Source organism: Ylistrum balloti, unplaced genomic scaffold (assembly GCF_031769215.1).
Source record: "Ylistrum balloti isolate Yb309-2 unplaced genomic scaffold, AGI_CSIRO_Ybal_v1 Utg369980, whole genome shotgun sequence".
NCBI lineage: Eukaryota > Metazoa > Mollusca > Bivalvia > Pectinida > Pectinidae > Ylistrum > Ylistrum balloti.
Window position 1 is genome coordinate 203648 of NW_026782068.1, and position 21066 is coordinate 224713.

The 21066-nt window shown below is 39.7% G+C and overlaps 2 protein-coding genes across 2 annotated transcripts; one reads left to right on the forward strand and one right to left on the reverse strand.

Annotated features, from left to right (window-relative positions):
- Positions 1–1346: 1346 nt before the first annotated feature.
- Positions 1347–9284, reverse strand: LOC132547804 (WAG22 antigen-like). Its single transcript, XM_060211607.1, has 6 exons — positions 8807–9284; positions 4724–4888; positions 3365–3670; positions 2590–2928; positions 1641–1726; positions 1347–1373 (listed from the first exon to the last, which is right to left on the reverse strand). Exons 1-6 carry the CDS (start codon positions 9282–9284, stop codon positions 1347–1349), a joined length of 1401 nt encoding a protein of 466 aa, XP_060067590.1.
- A 28-nt stretch (positions 9285–9312) lies between these two features.
- LOC132547806 (microtubule-actin cross-linking factor 1, isoforms 6/7-like) lies at positions 9313–9822 on the forward strand. The gene has a single exon (XM_060211608.1). The coding sequence runs from the start codon at positions 9313–9315 to the stop codon at positions 9820–9822; it is 510 nt and encodes a 169-aa protein (XP_060067591.1).
- Positions 9823–21066: the final 11244 nt, after the last annotated feature.

Below are 21066 nucleotides of genomic sequence, written 5' to 3' on the forward strand. Positions count from 1 at the left end.
TGTTGATAGTAAATGTTGTCACTGCACTTTACGGTTCTATTCTAGCCTATGTAAAGTCACTATACACTAATATAAAGTAACTATAGACGAGCTGGCCATCTTCCGTTAAGTTGTCTACCTTGTACATGACAAGGATAGAGTATTTATCTAACTAAATACGACATACAATATCATGTTTTATACATGATATAGCGTTTTTGTATTTCACATTACTTATTTATCAATTATATTTGTCATGAATGCTAATGAATCGTAAGGTGTCGCGTTAAAGCGGCTATTACCTTAGATTTCAACATCGGGAAATGGAGAATTCGGCTTATGAATAATAAAATATATAAATAATAAAGCGTTATAACGTCAAATTTGTACCTGGCCAGTGTAGATTTCAGAGCCACGCTTGATATGGCCCAATCAGCTATTACCTCTCCAATCATAATTTTCTCATCTTTGTAAAACTAGATGTGTAGAACCTCGAGCTCCATATACAACAACAACGTGGCCGATCACTGAAGAAAAATTCCAAGTGTTTATGATGAACAGGACATTTTGACACGTGCTTTCTTCAGTTTTTCTGCATCTTTCCAAAATAAAATGCCACTACCCTTTGATTACCTACTGTCGAACGGTTGCAGAGGTAAAATAGTGGAGATTTGTCACGGCTAATCTAAAAACTAAAACCCACCTGAAATATAATATTGTTTTACCTCTCTTTAAAACTGTGCTTCTAAAATTTTCCTTTGCGCTACGATGATTTTTCATGGTAGGTTAAATAATATGCACAGAAATTTTAACCCGAAAGATATGCCGAACGTGAGAAATAGACTATTTGATAGTACAATGTCCTTCTTCGTCTGAGGGATATGTAGAACGTAATAATACAATGAGGAAACGAATCTTTAAATTTCATTTTTTTATTGTAAGAAATGAACAAGTATTGTTACGTGGTATTGAACTGATAAGGCGATCTTGATTTAACAGTCAATGTGTGTAGGAGTCTTCTTCTCCCTGTATAAACAAAAAACAGTATAGTTAGTGTGTACTGAACTGATAAGGTGATCTCGATTTAACAGTCAATGTGTGTAGGAGTCTTCTTCTCCCTGTATAAACAAAAAACAGTATAGTTAGTGTGTACTGAACTGATAAGGTGATCTCGATTTAACAGTCAATGTGTGTAGGAGCCGTCTTCTCCCTGTATAAACAAAAAACAGTATAGTTAGAGTGTACTGAACTGATAAGGTGATCTCGATTTAACAGTCAATGTGTGTAGGAGCCGTCTTCTCCCTGTATAAACAAAAAACAGTATAGTTAGTGTGTACTGAACTGATAAGGTGATCTCGATTTAACAGTCAATGTGTGTAGGAGCCGTCTTCTCCCTGTATAAACAAAAAACAGTATAGTTAGAGTGTACTGAACTGATAAGGTGATCTCGATTTAACAGTCAATGTGTGTAGGAGCCGTCTTCTCCCTGTATAAACATAAAAAAGAAGAGTTACAATGAACTGAACTGATAGGGTGATCTCGATTTAAGAGTTATGTGTGTGGAAGCCTTCTCCCTGTATAGACATAAAAAATAGAGTTAGGGTGTACTGAACCGATAGGGTGACCTCGATTTAAGAGTTCCGTGTGTAAAAGTCTTCTACCTGTATAAACATAAAAGTAGAGTTAGGATGTAGTAAACTGATAGGGCGATTTCCTTTTAAGAGTTCCTTGTGTAGAAGTCTTCTCCCTGTATAAACATAAAAAAGAAGAGTTAATGTGTACTGAACTGATAGGGTGATCTCGATTTAAGAGTTGTGTGTGCGGAAGCCTTGTCCACAATCATTCAAAACTTTAACAGGAGGCCGATCTTTTCATTGAATACATTGCCTTATAACTCGCATTATGTGCATGGACACACAACACTTGTGTCGTATGCTCTGTAATCAGTGGCACAATCTTTATATTCTACTGATTAAATTTACTAGTTTTTACTTGTCACGTTACCCATTCCGGTTAAAGCACGTGAAAGCTATTAACAAGCTCTCGAACGTCTGCTTCAAGTAAAGAGGACAAATGACTTTACAACTAGTGCAATGCCAACTATCAAACTGTCACGAACCATTTTTGTCCCATTAGTATTCTTATATGGCTGACAGTCTGTGGAACGGTTGAAATTCCGCCAATTGTTGAATGCTAAAACGGGGTCATAAAGATGACTTAACTTGTGCCCCCTCGTCTCTATTTGTCAACTCACCATTCTGCCATTTTTCGGATGGATGCGATCGCTATTTGTTTACATGATAGACACATCAAAATATACTTACATCAAACTGCTCTATCTTTCGGAATAATTAACATATCGTGTATCCAATATTTAGTCAATGGATATGACAAAGTTGAGAGAAATACTTGCAACGCTGCCTAGACAGGCAATCATCAAAACAAATATTGTCTTTTACACTCGCCACCATGTTTGTCATTCGAGACTGTAAATACTTGCTATTTATGATGTTTGTGTTTGCTTCTTGCCTCATGATTAAACCTCAATGTATTTCTTTAAAGCATTAGATTCACTGAAGTTAAATGTACAATAAGTGCACATGTACTTACTTTGTACCTGGTTGAAAGTCTTAAAGGGGCTGCCCTGACGTGAAGGATCCTGGAAGGAAGTTGCCATTGATCCCTTCTGATTTGCAGGATTTCCACCTGGGTTGTTGAAGCCTCCGATTCCAGTACTTCCAATAGGAGAACTGTATCCCTTATCGATATTAAACAGCGATTTTACAGAGTCCATCGAAGAATCGACAAGGTTGGCAGATCCCGCAGTGAACCCCCCGAACGTAGAGACGTCTTTACCCGTGTTGCTATGTGATGATAGCGGGTTTGACAGAAGTTCGTCATAGGGTAAATCAAAAGGATTTCCGAAGTTCTGTTCATCTGATTTGGCTGCTACGAATAAACAAAAAAAAGTGATCAATATGTTGCCATAATTTCTTATTCAACCTAAAATTTAACGCAGTTAGAGCGAAATATAAACAATAGAAAAATTTACACGGAGACATCTTAAGAAATACTAGGGGAATTAGATAAGGTGTTCCGGAAGGGAAAGTGTCTTCTGCTAAGTGATGGTAACCCCTGGAGTATCGATAATGTAACACAATACATAGTTGGTAGTTGGGTAAATAGGATTTTTATTCGAAGGGTGTGGGTAATGGATGTTTCTGTTTGATGTCAATGATGACGTTTGTTTTGTGGATTTCATCGATTTGGTCTGGTGAGTGTATAAAATGGAAGACTATATTTCATAAAAATCGAACTTGTGACGGCCAACATGGCCAACGTCGTTGTGTGTACGGGGTCAAATGTCATCCAAATGTCAACTGACCTTGTGAGGTCGAGCTGTCCCAGCCTGACCCGGACGACACGGAGTATGAACCGAGACTGTAGTATGGGTTTTTGTTGTAATCCATTAAACTGTCCTGTTCAGCGGACGTGGATCCGGAGTTGGAATTCCCAGCCAAGGCCGAATTTGCTGTAAGTCCTCCAGAGTAGGAAATTCCAGTTAGCCCTGGTTCGTATAAGTCGCTTTTAAACTGGTCCTTAAGCATCGCCTGGTATTGATCAGTGTCATATAGACTCTTGTCACCATCGCCGTTAAAGCCAGAACTACCACCCAAGTCAAACGCTCCTCCTACCGACAATTACAGATACATTATCTAACAGAACAAGATATCTCTGGTACAAATTATAACAGAAATGATTAAACTATGTACATGTACACTAAGCAAGCTTTTGTCTTAGTATATTCTGTTTGAAAATTACAGATCCCGGGGTAACGCTTACTATTGATCCCTGCACCTCTGAAACATTTCGTAGCAAAACTGAAGGCAACATCGAAGTAATTTGATTGGAAAAGAGCGGCTTTCAGGAGAAAAAAAATCCTGACCAATCACAGACTGATTATCTAAGTCAGTACAATATATCGTTACAAAATATCACAAACTTTTTTTTTATCCATAAGGTATCGCACTTATTGCCATGAAATATCGATGGTATGTAGGAATTGTACTGTTATGTTGAAATAAATGCAATTTCTTCAAATTAATGTAAATTTCAATTTGGCTAGTGATGCACGATACAGTGGGGATTTGTAAGGAAACAAAATTCTATGATTAACATTTTCATTCATACACTTAACATATTGTCAAGCTGCAGTGTAAATTACAACTTATCCAGTTCAGATATAAATTGATAATCCTTTTTATCCGTGAAATCTATTCTTTTTTTAAAGTTGTCAATTTATAATGGACCTGGACTTGGTAAACATCACAATCGTTTTGTGCATGCCAATTTTGTTGTGAGTAAAGAGACCGGAAATAATGCTGATAAAAACCAAAACAGATTCGTTTAAAGGATATTTGTCGATATTATGTGCATTGCTAATGCAGGTTCAGTTGAGGCACGGTGATGCCTGAGTTGAGTAATTTTCGACCTGTACCTTTAACAGATTCTGTGTCAAAAATTAGTAGTAAGGGCCTATACATAACGATTGTATATTCAGAAAAAAGTAAACGTCTGTTACAAGACGAATATCCCAGTATTTGGCATTGATGTTTGGCAACTTTCTATAAATAGTGATATCAACTTTGAAATCCTAAAACATGAACTTCTTTTGGATATTGCCAGAAAGGTCAAAGTTGAGGTAGGAAAACAACATTTTAGAATTACAGGGCAGGAACTATACCTGCAAGACCGCCTGGTCCGTAACTTCCGGTTCCAATGTCGAATGATCCGCCAGTGAGTCCTCCTGGACCAGCGCTATCCATCATGTCCATTGCAAACGATCCCCCGACAAAACTGCCTGGCCCTCCGCCGGCCGCATCCGATGTGGAGAAAGGACTGGGCATTCCTAGAAATAATGGCGTCTACTTCAATAACTATATCTACAGTTAGAGAAATTTACATCGCTAGATATTCTATTTTGTGCCACTGAATTTGAACTCGGAAATATCGACATGTAAAAAAACACACAAGTGAAAAGCACGTGTTAACATAAATTTAGAATTGGATACAGTAAAGCCAGACAATTATTCAAACTACATCATACAGCTGTTTCGTCCTTCTAGGACTCGTCAGTGATGCTACATCATACAGCTGTTTCGTCCTTCTAGGACTCGTCAGTGATGCTACATCATACAGCTGTTTCGTCCTTCTAGGACTCGTCAGTGAGTGATGTTAATATCATACATCTGTTTCGTCCTTCTAGGACTCGTCAATGATGCTACATCATACAGCTGTTTCGTCCTTCTAGGACTCGTCAGTGATGCTACATCATACAGTTGTTTCGTCCTTCTAGGACTCGTCAGTGATGCTACATCATACAGCTGTTCCGTCCACCTAGGACTCGTCAGTGATGCTACATCATACAGCTGTTTCGTCCTTCTAGGACTCGTCAGTGATGCTACATCATACAGCTGTTTCGTCCTTCTAGGACTCGTCCTGCTACATCATACAGCTGTCCTTTCGTCAGTGATGCTACATCTAGGACTCGTCAGTGATGCTACATCATACCGCTGTTTCGTCCTTCTAGGACTCGACAGTGATGCTACATCATACAGCTGTTTCTTCCTGCTAGGACTCGTCAGTGATGCTACATCATACAGCTGTTTCGTCCTGCTAGGACTCGTCAGTGATGCTACATCATACAGCTGTTTCGTCCTGCTAGGACTCGTCAGTGATGCTACATCATACCGCTGTTTCGTCCTGCTAGGACTCGTCAGTGATGCTACATCATACCGCTGTTTCGTCCTGCTAGGACTCGTCAGTGATGCTACATCATACCGCTGTTTCGTCCTGCTAGGACTCGTCAGTGATGCTACATCATACCGCTGTTTCGTCCTTCTAGGACTCGACAGTGATGCTACATCATACAGCTGTTTCGTCCTGCTAGGACTCGTCAGTGATGCTACATCATACAGCTGTTTCGTCCTGCTAGGACTCGTCAGTGATGCTACATCATACAGCTGTTTCGTCCTGCTAGGACTCGTCAGTGATGCTACATCATACCGCTGTTTCGTCCTGCTAGGACTCGTCAGTGATGCTACATCATACCGCAGTTTCGTCCTGCTAGGACTCGTCAGTGATGCTACATCATACCGCTGTTTCGTCCTTCTAGGACTCGACAGTGATGCTACATCATACAGCTGTTTCGTCCTTCTAGGACTCGTCAGTGATGCTACATCATACAGCTGTTTCGTCCTTCTAGGACTCGTCAGTGATGCTACATCATACAGCTGTTTCGTCCTTCTAGGACTCGTCAGTGATGCTACATCATACAGCTGTTTCGTCCTTCTAGGACTCGTCAGTGATGCCACATCATACAGCTGTTTCGTCCTTCTAGGACTCGTCAGTGATGCCACATCATACAGCTGTTTCGTCCTTCTAGGACTCGTCAGTGATGCCACATCATACAGCTGTTTCGTCCTTCTAGGACTCGTCAGTGATGCCACATCATACAGCTGTTCCGTCCTTCTAGGACTCGTCAGTGATGCCACATCATACAGCTGTTTCGTCCTTCTAGGACTCGTCAGTGATGCCACATCATACAGCTGTTTCGTCCTTCTAGGACTCGTCAGTGATGCTACATCATACAGCTGTTTCGTCCTTCTAGGACTCGTCAGTGATGCCACATCATACAGCTGTTTCGTCCTTCTAGGACTCGTCAATGATGCCACATCATACAGCTGTTTCGTCCTTCTAGGACTCGTCAGTGATGCTACATCATACAGCTGTTTCGTCCTTCTAGGACTCGTCAGTGATGCTACATCATACAGCTGTTTCGTCCTTCTAGGACTCGTCAGTGATGCTACATCATACAGCTGTTTCGTCCTTCTAGGACTCGTCAGTGATGCCACATCATACAGCTGTTCCGTCCTTCTAGGACTCGTCAGTGATGCCACATCATACAGCTGTTTCGTCCTTCTAGGACTCGTCAGTGATGCTACATCATACAGCTGTTTTATCCTTCTATGACTCGTCAGTGATGATACATCATACAGCTGTTTCGTCCTTCTAGGACTCGTCAGTGATGCCACATCATACAGCTGTTCCGTCCTTCTAGGACTCGTCAGTGATGCCACATCATACAGCTGTTTCGTCCTTCTAGGACTCGTCAGTGATGCTACATCATACAGCTGTTTCGTCCTTCTAGGACTCGTCAGTGATGCTACATCATACAGCTGTTTCGTCCTTCTAGGACTCGTCAGTGATGCCACATCATACAGCTGTTTCGTCCTTCTAGGACTCGTCAATGATGCCACATCATACAGCTGTTTCGTCCTTCTAGGACTCGTCAGTGATGCTACATCATACAGCTGTTTCGTCCTTCTAGGACTCGTCAGTGATGCCACATCATACAGCTGTTTCGTCCTTCTAGGACTCGTCAGTGATGCTACATCATACAGCTGTTTCGTCCTGCTAGGACTCGTCAGTGATGCCACATCATACAGCTGTTCCGTCCTTCTAGGACTCGTCAGTGATGCCACATCATACAGCTGTTTCGTCCTGCTAGGACTCGTCAGTGATGCTACATCATACAGCTGTTTTATCCTTCTATGACTCGTCAGTGATGATACATCATACAGCTGTTTCGTCCTTCTAGGACTCGTCAGTGATGCCACATCATACAGCTGTTTCGTCCTTCTAGGACTCGTCAGTGATGCTACATCATACAGCTGTTTCGTCCTTCTAGGACTCGTCAGTGATGCTACATCATACAGCTGTTTCGTCCTTCTAGGACTCGTCAGTGATGCTACATCATACAGCTGTTTCGTCCTTCTAGGACTCGTCAGTGATGCTACATCATACAGCTGTTTCGTCCTTCTAGGACTCGTCAGTGATGCTACATCATACAGCTGTTTCGTCCTTCTAGGACTCGTCAGTGATGCTACATCATACAGCTGTTTCGTCCTTCTAGGACTCGTCAGTGATGCTACATCATACAGCTGTTTCGTCCTTCTAGGACTCGTCAGTGATGCCACATCATACAGCTGTTTCGTCCTTCTAGGACTCGTCAGTGATGCTACATCATACAGCTGTTTCGTCCTGCTAGGACTCGTCAGTGATGCCACATCATACAGCTGTTCCGTCCTTCTAGGACTCGTCAGTGATGCCACATCATACAGCTGTTTCGTCCTGCTAGGACTCGTCAGTGATGCTACATCATACAGCTGTTTTGTCCTTCTATGACTCGTCAGTGATGATACATCATACAGCTGTTTCGTCCTTCTAGGACTCGTCAGTGATGCTACATCATACAGTTGTTTCGTCCTTCTAGGACTCGTCAGTGATGCTACATCATACAGCTGTTTCGTCCTTCTAGGACTCGCTAGTGATGCTCGGTGTTGACTTTTGAAGTCGAGGAAGCGACTGAAGAAAGTTCAAAGTGATCAAAAGAGCACGTGTCTGTATTTGTCTATCACTGTGTGAGAGGTGATTCTTTTCTCTCTCTCTCTCTCTCTCTCTCTCTCTCTCTCTCTCTCTCTCTCTCTCTCTCTCTCTCTCTCTCTCTCTCTCCTCTCTCTCCTCTCTCTCTCTCTCTCTCTCTCTCTCTCTCTCTCTCTCTCTCTCTCTCTCTCTCTCACTTATTCTTTAACGATAAGAGGAAATCAAGCTTACAAAACAACGTTCGACGATATCGTATGTTTTGTATCTGTCGTCTACTAGATTGCCAAATAATAAGCCTCATATTCAGTATTCATTAGATAGTTAATTTCTGTAAGAAATTTATGTATACATAATTTGTCTGTTTGAAGTCTCTGCGGCCTACCTTTTCCACTTCCGCCTTTTCCCCCGCTATCTCCAGACGACGACATACTGAATGGTCCTTGTCCATTTCCGGTACCCCCTTTGTTCCCTGTACTGAATGGACTAGCCATTCCTACACCGGAACCAGCAGTTCCCATGCTATTTCCTCCGGTGTCAAGGCCGTAAAATCCACCGCCCAAGGACCCACTTCCGGCAATGGTGAAAGGAGAGTTTGCTTCATTTCCGGAACCTGGCTTAACACTAATACTTCCGGTTAAAGATCCACTCCCGGAAATGGAGAAAGGGGAGTTTGCTGCATTTTCGGAACCTGGTTGACCATTCATAACTCCGTATAATGATCCACTCCCGGAACTGGAGAAAGGAGAGTTCGCATTATTTCCAGAACCTAGGTGGCCACTGATACCCCCGGTCAAAGATCCACTTCCGGAAATGGAGAAAGGAGAGTTTGCATTATTTCCAGAACCTAGGTGGCCACTCATACCCCCGGTTAAAGATCCACTTCCGGAAATGGAGAAAGGAGAGTTTGCTCCATTTCCAGAACCTGGTTGCCCACTCAAACCGCCGGATAAAGATCCATCCCCGGAAATGGAGAAAGGAGAGTTCACATTATTTCCAGAACCTAGGTGGCCACTCAAACCGCCGGATAAAGATCCACTTCCGGAAATGGAGAAAGGAGAGTTCGCATTATTTCCAGAACCTAGGTGGCCACTCAAACCGCCAGATAAAGATCCACTTCCGGAAATGGAGAAAGGAGAGTTCGCATTATTTCCAGAACCTGGTTGGCCACTCAAACCACTAGATAAAGATCCACTTCCGGAAACGGAGAAAGGAGAGTTCGCATTATTTCCAGAACCTAGGTGGCCACTCAAACCGCTAGATAATGATCCACTTCCGGAAATGGAGAAAGGAGAGTTTTCCACATTTCCGGAACCTGGTTGGGCATCCATTCCTCCGTTGAAATATCCGTCCCCAGAAATGGAGAAAGGAGAGTTCGCTACATTTCCGGAACCTGGCTGACCACTCATTGAGAAATGAGGGCTTGCTTCTTTTTCGGAACTCGGTTGAATACCAATGTCTTCTGTCAAAGAGCCACTTCCGGATCTGTAGTTTACACTAGAACCGCCGACACCGGAAATGTAATGACTTCTTGGACTTTGGTTTAAATTGATATCATTACTTCCCTTGTATTTATAAGAATGACAATGGAACCCGGATGTAATGAGAACAAATATCAGTAGGGGGCTGAATCTCATGGTGTAGTATTTACCTGTAACTAATAATTACAATATTTACATATTCAAGTTCGTAATTGCATTCTTGTATTACATTACCAAGTTACAAATAGAGCTGCACTGCATCTAACATCAGTTAAACAAAAATTATATATATATATAGCGAATGGATGACATAGGTAGATTGCGAACTATCAATGAACGTGGAATTTCCCAAAATAAAAAGAACACTTTTCTGAACCACATTAATCATTTAATAAATATATACTGACGTTAATTAAGAAATGGATTCGTACCTTTCTCTGTTTAGTAGAATGTTGTCCGCCTTTAGCAAGTAAACTCTCGTCGGTCTCCAGTGTCTCAATGGAGATATCGGGCTTCGCGCACCTGTCTTTGTCGTCACAGTCAGTGATATGTGACGTCACTACGTTGATATAGTCCAGCAATGGAGATTGTTGTTCCTGCTGTTCGATAGCTTATCAATAATATCGACCACAACACGGTCCCATAGTTGGTGTAGCGATTCTGTATGTCGTACATGTATCCGCCATTCACTTAAGGGTTGAAACTTGATTTGATCGGATTTTTTTCACACGAACATCTTAATTCTTAATCCCATGAAATCGACCGAAGCAAAATTCAGTAGTTGTGTTTTAGAAAATTTGTTATCAATAATTTGAACAATTTCAAGTCTGTATTTGTGAGCGCTTGAACAAGTCTAATGACTTGGATTAGAAACTTAGTCCATATGTAGAGGATGGTCAAGCAGTACCGCCCGGGGTTGGGGGAAGAGAAAGACGATTATACTTAACATTTTCCTTACAATAAAAAAAAATTAATTAATTGTCACATTTGTTTCATTAAAATGAAAGAAATTATTAAACAGCTGCGTGCAGAAATATTGCCTAGATCGAGATCTTAGCCTTGGGTCGGATAGTAGCTATCTTTAAATTGACACGAACTGTGTCGTGTCCTCTTCTGATGTTTCCATGGCATCAATAACTTACTTAAGTCAAAATACAGTTTTGTTTCAGAATCGCTTAGTAGATGTTCTTAGTCTTGTTGGAGAGTATCATTTTCAGGCAAATGAAGTTTAAAATCTTCATGTTATTGGCAGCTATTTTGTTTCAGATGACAGTACGGTAAATGTTTTATGCAGATATCACCAAAATGTGAAAACTATCCCATTCTTCTACAGTCTCCATATTGGTACACTATTTATATGTTTTTTAAAGCCATTATTTTACATATAACATTTCTTTTAATTTACATTCTGTGTATCTCCAATAAATATCATTAGAACGAAGTATGGATCAAATCGTGTAAGAATTATCTCCCCTTATCGATACGCGCAGATCAATGTTAATATACCCAAGCATTAAGCAAACGACACGGGAATGATTTGGTCCAAATTGAGTACAACTTGATATATTTCTCTATTACGATTGTTGTTAACACAAGTACGCGTACATTTACATGGACATTAAACTTTTATTGCGTTTACTGTGGTATGAACGCCATAAAAATGTTGTTCAATACATACATCGTTGAAACTTATTGAAGCTGTTGTGATAATTGTCAGTAGTTAAGTGTATTAACTACGGTAACCATGGTAACTACGGAAACGCAAAATGTAGCTTTATTATTATTATTTTAGTTATTAACAATAATTGCCATGATAATTGTTTCCATTAATTCATAATTTGGAAATTAATAAATCTCAAAATAATTTTCGATGAGTGATATAAACAAAACGTGCATCAGATTGGTGTAAACTGCCGACAAACCCCAAAGATCCGTTTTAAGTTTAAAGCGTCTGTCCTTTGGTTTCCAAGACAGAGAGATTTTCAGCAATCATTGCAAGACCAAATTACTAAACACATATCTTTAGAACAGATCCGTTCACCTATCATATTATACTGTTAGCAGTAGGCTGCAACTGGTCGTCATTGACAACACCATTTCAACAAAGTGGTTCAAAGAATACATTAATAAATTGATGTTTTTATTTACTTTTTGCAAATACATATATATATATATCAAATGATTTAACATCAAACAACATTTCTGTAAAAATTAGGGGCAAAAAAGCAAACATAGTACGTTGACAACCGGTATAAGCAAGAACGACACCACCATATATCCTTACACAAGATAATCACAATGCGTAACTATGGATAAATACACACAATTTCATAGATTGACGACATATTTATGATGTTTATATATATTATCAAAATCTTGACAACATAGTCATAATGTTTGCATATTGTCAATTAAAATCTAGGAAATTTAATACTTTGGGAGAAGGAGATGTAGGAGTCATTCTGCCTTGAAATGTAAATGACTTATAAATGAGGGAAGGTTAAGTGCAGTTTTGCAGCAAGTGAGTCCCAGTGGAAGTCAGCAGGATTCATACTCCAGAAACACATAAATTGTATATGTATGATAAAAAAATCTGAAATGGCAAACGAACAAAGTTAAGAGGATGTGAACATGTGTGCCTTGTGTTGAAAAATAGTTATTAATCAGTAATTATATTCGAAAATGGCCGACCTTGATTCTGCATCACAATAGCGTATGTCTACTTTATAAAACGAAGAGATTGACTCCAATGATAAACGATAAGGGAAATCGATACCTGACTTTGACAAGTCAAACGTAAACGAACTATCGACATTGCTTTAAAGCATTCAAACTAAAAATTACTCATACTTTTAAAATGTTTAAAAACACGTTATATTCGTACATTCAAACAACACAGGCACTTTCCTGCTGATAATTAGGTCATGCTTCGTGGTTATAGATGTGTATAGGCCATTAAAGGCATACAAAGAAACATCCGTACACCTCGGATACATCAGGGAGGTTGGCTTTAGATAATCATTTGAGGACAAAATCAAGCATTATTCGCGCTGTTTACAAATAAGAAATCAGTTAAAGGGTGCAAATTTTCGTGAAAACCATATAATTAAATAAAATTCTTTTAAATAAAGTATTTCTCTTGTTATTTTCATCGTTTCCTATAGCTACGAAGACAACGAAAATATCTGCACTTCAAAAAGTTCTTGTGGTCCAGTAAGTTGAAGAAAATATTTTCAAAACATAATGATATTGTAGACACAATAAAGGAAACTTTTTTGATCTTAGTGTTTGTTATATTGATGACTGATGATAGAATTGCTATATAAAGACTAAATGGTTAGATTTTCATTTCCTAACTGAATAAAAGCATTATGATATTTAAATATCTGCTGCCCACTTTCTGTTAATTAGATACTTAAAAGTTTGCGTAATAATTCTATTAAAATCGTCAAATCTAATCCGTAAACCACAGTCTTTTATCAGAATTGAATACAATCACTTTGATTTCTGACACTCAACATAACAAAAGCGAAACAGTATTGTTTGTGAAACTCTATTGATGTGACATGGTAAGGTGTTGTTCGGTACAATAAGCCGTTATTCTCCGCGTAGAACTGGGAAGGTTAACTCAACCCACATAGTGTTAACTATCGCCCTAACCCTAACCCTAACCCTCACCCTAACTCTAAGCAAACACAAACCCTCAATCTAACCGAACACTAACCCTAACCCAACACTAGCCTTCACCCTAACTCAACACTCACCCTAACCCTAACCCTCACCCTAACTCTAAGCAAACACAAACCCTCACCCTGACCGAACACTAACCCTAACCCAACACTAGGCCTCACCCTAACCCTAACTTAACACTAACCCTCACCCTAACCCAACACTCACCCTAACCCTAACCCTAACCCTCACTCTAACTCTAAGCAAACACAAACCCTCACCCTAATCGAACACTAACCCTAACCCAACACTAACCCTTACCCTCACCCTAACCCAACCCTAACCTCACCCTAACCCTTACCCAACACTAGCCCTCACCCCAACACTAACCCTCACACTAACCCTAACCCTAACCCTTACCCAACACTAACCCTCATCCTAACCCTAACCCTAACCCTAACCCAACACTAGCCATTACCCCAACACTAACCCTCACATTAACCCTAACCCAACATCAACCCTCACCTAACTCTAACCCTCACACTAAACCAACACTAACCCTCACCCAAACCCTAACCCTAACCCAACACTAACCCTCACACTAACCCAACACTAGCCCTCACCCTAACCCAACATTAGCCCTCACCCTAACCCTTACCAAACACTAACCCTCACCCTAACCCTAACCCTAACCCAACACTAGCCCTCACCCCAACACTAACCCTCACCCTAATCCAAAAATAACCCTCACCCTAACTCTAAGCAAACACAAACCCTCACCCTGACCGAACACTAACCCTAACCCAACACTAGGCCTCACCCTAACCCTAACTTAACACTAGCCCTCACCCTAACCCAACACTCACCCTAACCCTAACCCTAACCCTAACCCTCACTCTAACTCTAAGCAAACACAAACCCTCACCCTAATCGAACACTTACCCTAACCCAACACTAACCCTTACCCTCACCCTAACCCAACCCTAACCTCACCCTAACCCTTACCCAACACTAGCCCTCACCCCAACATTAACCCTCACACTAACCCTAACCCTAACCCTTACCCAACACTAGTCCTCACCCTAACCCAACACTAGCCCTCACCCTAACCCTTACCAAACACTAACCCTAACCCTAACCCTAACCCAACACTAGCCCTCACCCCAACACTAACCCTCACTATAACCCAACACTAGCCCTCACACTAACCCAACAATAGCCCTCACCCTAACCCTAACCCTAACCCAACACTAACCCTCACCCTAACCCTAACCCAGCACTAACCCTAACCCTAACCCAACACTAGCCCTCACCCCAACACTAACCCTCACTATAACCCAACACTAGCCCTCACACTAACCCAACAATAGCCCTCACCCTAACCCTAACCCTAACCCAACACTAACCCTCACCCTAACCCTAACCCAGCACTAACCCTTACCCTAACCCAAAACCAACTCCACCCTAACCCTAACCAAACACAAGCCCTCACCCTAACCCAACATTAACCCTCACACAAACACTAACCCTCACACTAACCCAACACTAACCCTCACACTAACCCAACACTTACCCTAACTCTCACCTAACTCTAACCCAACACTAACCCTCACCCTAACCCTAACCCTAACCCTAACCCAACACTAGCTATCACCCAAACACTAACCCTCACACTAACCCAACACTAACCCTCACCCTAACCCTAGCCCTCACTCCAACACTAACCCTCACACTAACCCTAACCCAACACTAGCCCTCACCCTAACCCAACACTAGCCCTCACCCTAACTCTTACCCAGCACTAACCCTCACACTAGCGCAAAAGAAACCCTCACCCTAACCCAAACCCAACACTAATCCTCATCCTAACCCAACACTTACCCCCATCCTCACCCTAACCCAACACTAACTCTCACCCAAATCCAACACTCTAACCCTAACCCTCACACTTACCCAACAATAATCCTTATTCTAACTCAACACTAACCCTCACCCTAACCCTAACCCAACACTAACCTCACCCTAACACAACCTAACCCTAACCCATCACTAACCCTCACCCAACACTAACCCTAACCCTAACCCAACACTAATCCTTACCCTAATTAAACACTAACCCTCACCCTCACCCTTACCCTCACCCTAACCTCCTACGGAGAGAAACAGAGCCATGATTAGGGTCTGCATTTGAATCCGATCTAGAGAAAGTAAAAATGCCACAATTTTCATACATTTTCAATCTTGTGAGTGAGTAATATCTTGTGTGATTCATTCACTCTTCTCCATCTGTTCAGCTTTCGTAGTCCAGACGATTTTGACCAGAAACGAACGTGTTCGGATTATTAAGGGTCCGATTTTTATTGATTGTCAAAATACATATACCCTTTCAATTTGTTCCTAACAATTTTCGTCTCTCTCGCACACAAAGTACTGTTTCTTGAAGCACCAAACATCGTCGAATGCTGCACGTCCGATCATGTAACGAAGGCACTCGCCATTTCCGCTTGGATTATTGGGCGCCCACAGGGATACATCCAGAATGTCTATCGCCTGTCCATTAAGCCATTTCCAGCCAGTAGATGTTTTCTGTCCACCGACCCACCAGAACCTTTTGGAGTTTAGTTCTGAAAACGGTCAACTTTTTATCAAATACAATATCAGAACTGGGGCACCACGGGAAGGGACAATATTCCCCATCATATCTTGGTCTACATTTTCAAAGCTAGGAGGCGACTGAGGAATATGAAAACAAAAGCCGAGATGAGAAAATGCACTAGAAACCTACATTTCAAAGAAATTCCACAAGTTTGGTTGTCATTGTTCGAATGAAATGACAACGTAACATACAGGTTATTCCTCTGACGTCTTACCGGTCATGTGACTGTCACGTGATTGCCGTTACTTTCTCGCACAATGGTGGCGTTCCTTATATGACGTTTTACCGGAAATCAAATGTGAATGCAACTGGACTGAGACCACAATTAAATACTTCCGGGTTCAGGCCCCACGAATGAAGTCCCTAAAAAAATTATGTATATTAGGGGAAAAAATAATATGCCTCTTAGAATTGGATGTTTGCCTATAAATTTGATGTAGATGTGTTATAGAGATGATAATCTACCTGTCAGTGTGTAAATCATTCATATTGAACATGTATTTTGTGCTGCAGGATCCGGTGTAAAAAGTCCTGTTTTCACCTTTACCCCTGACCTGGATGTATATAATTGACGTTGGTGACACACATGGAGGTATATATATAGAAAATGCCCAACATGATGGGTTGAAAATTTTACATTTTGCTTCTCAGATGTTGATCTTGGCCAGGTGAAATGGAAATTTGCAGCTGAAACTTTGGGACTTAGTAATGAATATTAATGTTACAATGAAACATATAGTGAAATTAATTGTGGTCTTAGTCCAACTAGTTTCCAGCATCGCTAAACAAAGCACTTAAATAAAAAAAATTGATTAAACAAAATTATCATAACCAGTTTTGTTTTTCAAGCGTGTGTTACTGTGTTGTTTGATATGTTTGGCATTAATCAACAATAAATGGTATTTTTTAATAGAAACGTTACAAGTCTAAAGACCGTTTCTGAAACTGTTGAGATTTATGAAATTCTAGTTTATCTGAAATATTTTGGTCTATAGTACAGAATATGACTTACCATTTTAATATTTTGTGATAATATACCCATTTAAGATTTTTAGCATTTGTGTTTTACCTTTTAGTTTCTTTAATGTTATCTCCTTTTGGATCGCTGTGTGTTTTAACGTTTGATGCCCCTAATGACCTTTTATGTGTTGACGGGCCGTTAAGAATGTAATAATAATAATAACTTTAAGTGGTGCACTAGTTGACCCCGTATTTATATGAGATATCGATCAATATCGAACGGTTCAAGATTCAGAAGACTCGTTACGCAAAATACCATGCTGTTAATGAATTTACTTGTTCCTGCACATGATCCACACGACTTTGTAATTCGGCAGAGTGTTTTCATAATCATATCATCATTATTATCTTTTTAAATTTTCAATTTTTTTAACAATACTAAGTAATATTACATAATAACATTTATGTGAATCTTGTCATATAGATACCGTAAAACCGGTAGTTTTCGCGTTTTCACTATTTCGCAGTACATCAACATGATCGCGAAAATCGAGTCCGTGAAACAGAGACCAGAGTATATAAGAAATCCTTTTACATCCAGATCGCGAAATTCGAATTCGCGAGATGTAATTCAATCGCTTTAAAAAAAAACTCGAATATTTTGACCCGTGGAAATAACCAGTCATATAATGAATAGTAATTATTATTTGTTCTTTTTCAGTGTCATTTTTTCAACATATTTTTTATTTCGTGGAATACATCAGAGTAAGATTCTAATGACCCTTACTGTCTTTCGTTCCTTTACCTGAGTTCTGTTGAAAGATCAAGCGAAATTTCTCTACTTTTTCCGGAGTGTTCATGACAGCCAGGTGTCCTCCAGTGATATTACAGGTGCTGTATGCTTGGTCATAGGTCGCAGCAAATTTTGCAAAAAATACCAGCGTTTGACCACTATCTGTTGTGATACATTGCTGATGACCTGTCGGCACAAGCAATAGAAAATGAATAAAAAGTATGTTCTAAATACGATATATCCAATGTATAACTATATAACAAAATGAGGGTGAATGAATGAACGCAGTGCATATTTGTAAAGGGCGACGACGACGACGATGACGATAATGATGATGATGATGGCTTGGGAGCATCGCAAATATAAGATGATTGATAATGTAAATGTACATTTGCACTTCATGAAAAAATGATAAAAAACAAATAGATACCTGTTGGAGTGCGAATGTGTGTTTTAGTAGTGTATTGTATTTATATATCTTAATGAAAATTTTGAAATATGAAAAAAAAAAAAAAATTAAAAATCACAAAATATTGATATTCGACAATTTCAATTTCCATTAGCTATCAAAATATGTGTTCGCAAGAATTTAAATTACATATCATAGTTTTCAGCAATTTTTTTTATTTTTTTTCTGGATTGAAGAAAAAGTATATATAAATGAAGTTACCTTTCCACAAAGACGCACTTTGTACGTGTAAAGGGCCCTCCAAGTAGGAGTACATCTTACACCCCCGTGTCGAGTTGTTAAATGTTATAAATTGGCAGTTTGGTAAACTGGAACAAGCCAACACACATTTTCCAAATAGTCTAACTGTTATTGTTGAGAAGTGAGATTGGAACTCGTTGTTAACAAAAGCGATATCACGTCTCCACCAGTGACTCTGAACTTCTGAATTAAGATCATAAAAATCGAATGTTAAATTAAAGTTCGTGACCGAGACAAATATATTCCACAACCATTGCACATAATTCGTAATAGATTTTAGGTGAATATATTTGGTTAAGTTGAATTCATATGGATAAAATTGACGAGAATTTCGAGATGAAGGGGACGTTTCTTATACTGCAGAGAAAAAAATTATAACACAATCGTCTTGGTTGATAAAATTTCATTCTATTATTATGTGGGTTTGTTGGTAAATATCATGCAAAAATAAAAAATACAGAATCAGATAGCATATAAGCAATTTTTAAATTAAAATGCATCATACAGTTGTGTCATTCTTCAAGGATTCGTCAGTGATGCTAAAGGCCTTAACATGTAGCCCTTATAAGGCGACAGAGGAAAACCAAAACTGATCGAAATTAATGACCTAAATGAGAAGGTGCACAAAGCGCACCATTAATTAAACTATCTTACTTCCATACACCTGATAATTGCAGATGTAACATGCAGGTTACTCCGAAAGTCTTAAGGGTCATGTGACTGTCACGTGATTGTCATTACTTTTTCGCAAAATGGTAACGTTCCTTACATAACGTTTTTACCGAAAGTCAAATTCAATGCAACCAATGATAAGCAAAAACCCTAGATATGAAAACATATCTCACAAATGATCATAAAAAAGATTTTTGAAGCATGTTTTGCCGTAAAGTTTCGTTTGACAATACGTAAGTTATCACAGCATAGCGTACTGAGAATGCGCTACAATATTTTTATCGCTAAAAAAAAACAGTCGGGTTCACGTACCAACTTAGCTCCTTGTAGATATTTTAATCTGCTTCATTTTAGCGAAAGTTCCATAACATACACTGCAACAGTATTGTAATAATGAACATATGTAAATAATTTCATTAGTCGGATTAATTCGTCCCTTTTTCCTAACAAAGCTGTATTATCATGTTCTGTTCGGTTGTACCATTTTTTACAAACCTACACAAGACATAATATATGTTATTGAAGCACTTGGGAACGTTGATGTGCGTGTGGGTCACGTTTATTAATTCCTTTATAATTCTTCGCTTCGATGCAAGAAAACGCAGAGCGTGACAAGACACACAGCCATATATATATATAATTCATAAGAGAAACGCTTTGCGTATTGTACATATAGCTATCGATATCAATGAATCAATGCAATCGCCTGAAGATGGCCCCAGAATCGAAAACATTAATGATTGTGATTTGGAAGTTTAGATCACATTCTCATATTTTGTTTGTTTGTATTTTTTGAAATTTCTGTAAATGTAAATATTGTAGTAACAGGTACATTACTCCATTCCGCCACTGTTACTGCCATTTTCATGTAGATCGTTTTTTTTACTGTTGAATGGTTTGGCGTCATTCGCAAATAAAAAAGAAACGATTTTTGTGATTCGGTCTATCTGTTTCCATGGAAACAGAAAAAATTCAGAATGGAGAACTTCCCAACGGCAAAAGGCACTACTACAGAACGAACGGACGGACGGACGGACCCAATCTAACCTTTTGCGACGGATTATAAAGTTACTGACGATAACATACCTGAAAAAATCTCTAAAACCAAGGTCGCTTTTAAAATCACACATCCCCAAGTCATATTGTATCTGGAAATAGAAAGACATTATCATCCAGTTCAGTTTTTCCTTTGGTTGTCAACGTTTCGCTGTCTGGATTTTGAGAATCTCCCTAATCCTAACCCGCATCCTCACCCTAACCTAACCCTAACCCCCTACGGAGAGAAACAGAGCCATGATTAGGGTCTGCATTTGAATCCGATCGACAGAAAGTAAAAAATGCCACAATTTCTATACATTTTCAATCTTGTGAGTGAGTAATATCTTGTGTGATTCATTCACTCTTCTCCATCTGTTCAGCTTTCGTAGTCCAGACGATTTTGACCAGAAACGAACGTGTTCGGATTATTAAGGGTCCGATTTTTATTGATTGTCAAAATACATATACCCTTTCAATTTGTTCCTAACAATTTTCGTCTCTCTCGCACACAAAGTACTCTTTCCTGAAGCACCGAACATCGTCGAATGCTGCCCGTCCGATCATGTAACGAAGGCACTCGCCATTTCCACTTGGATTATTGGGCGCCCACAGTGAATCCTACGTTAGCACAAAAAATAATTTTATTTCGGTATAAAAATTGTACAAA

Bases quoted from the DNA above. Each gene is read 5' to 3' on its own strand.
- LOC132547804 (XM_060211607.1), bottom strand. From the start codon at position 9,284: ATGAGTGGCCACCTAGGTTCTGGAAATAATGCAAACTCTCCTTTCTCC. The intron at 4,889-8,806 runs GTAGGCCGCAGA...CATTATTTCTAG, and splicing joins AAAAGGCGGAAGTGGAAAAG to GAATGCCCAGTCCTTTCTCC. The intron at 2,929-3,364 runs GTCAGTTGACAT...GTTTATTCGTAG, and splicing joins GGACAGCTCGACCTCACAAG to CAGCCAAATCAGATGAACAG.
- LOC132547806 (XM_060211608.1), top strand. From the start codon at position 9,313: ATGGAGAAAGGAGAGTTTGCTCCATTTCCAGAACCTGGTTGCCCACTC.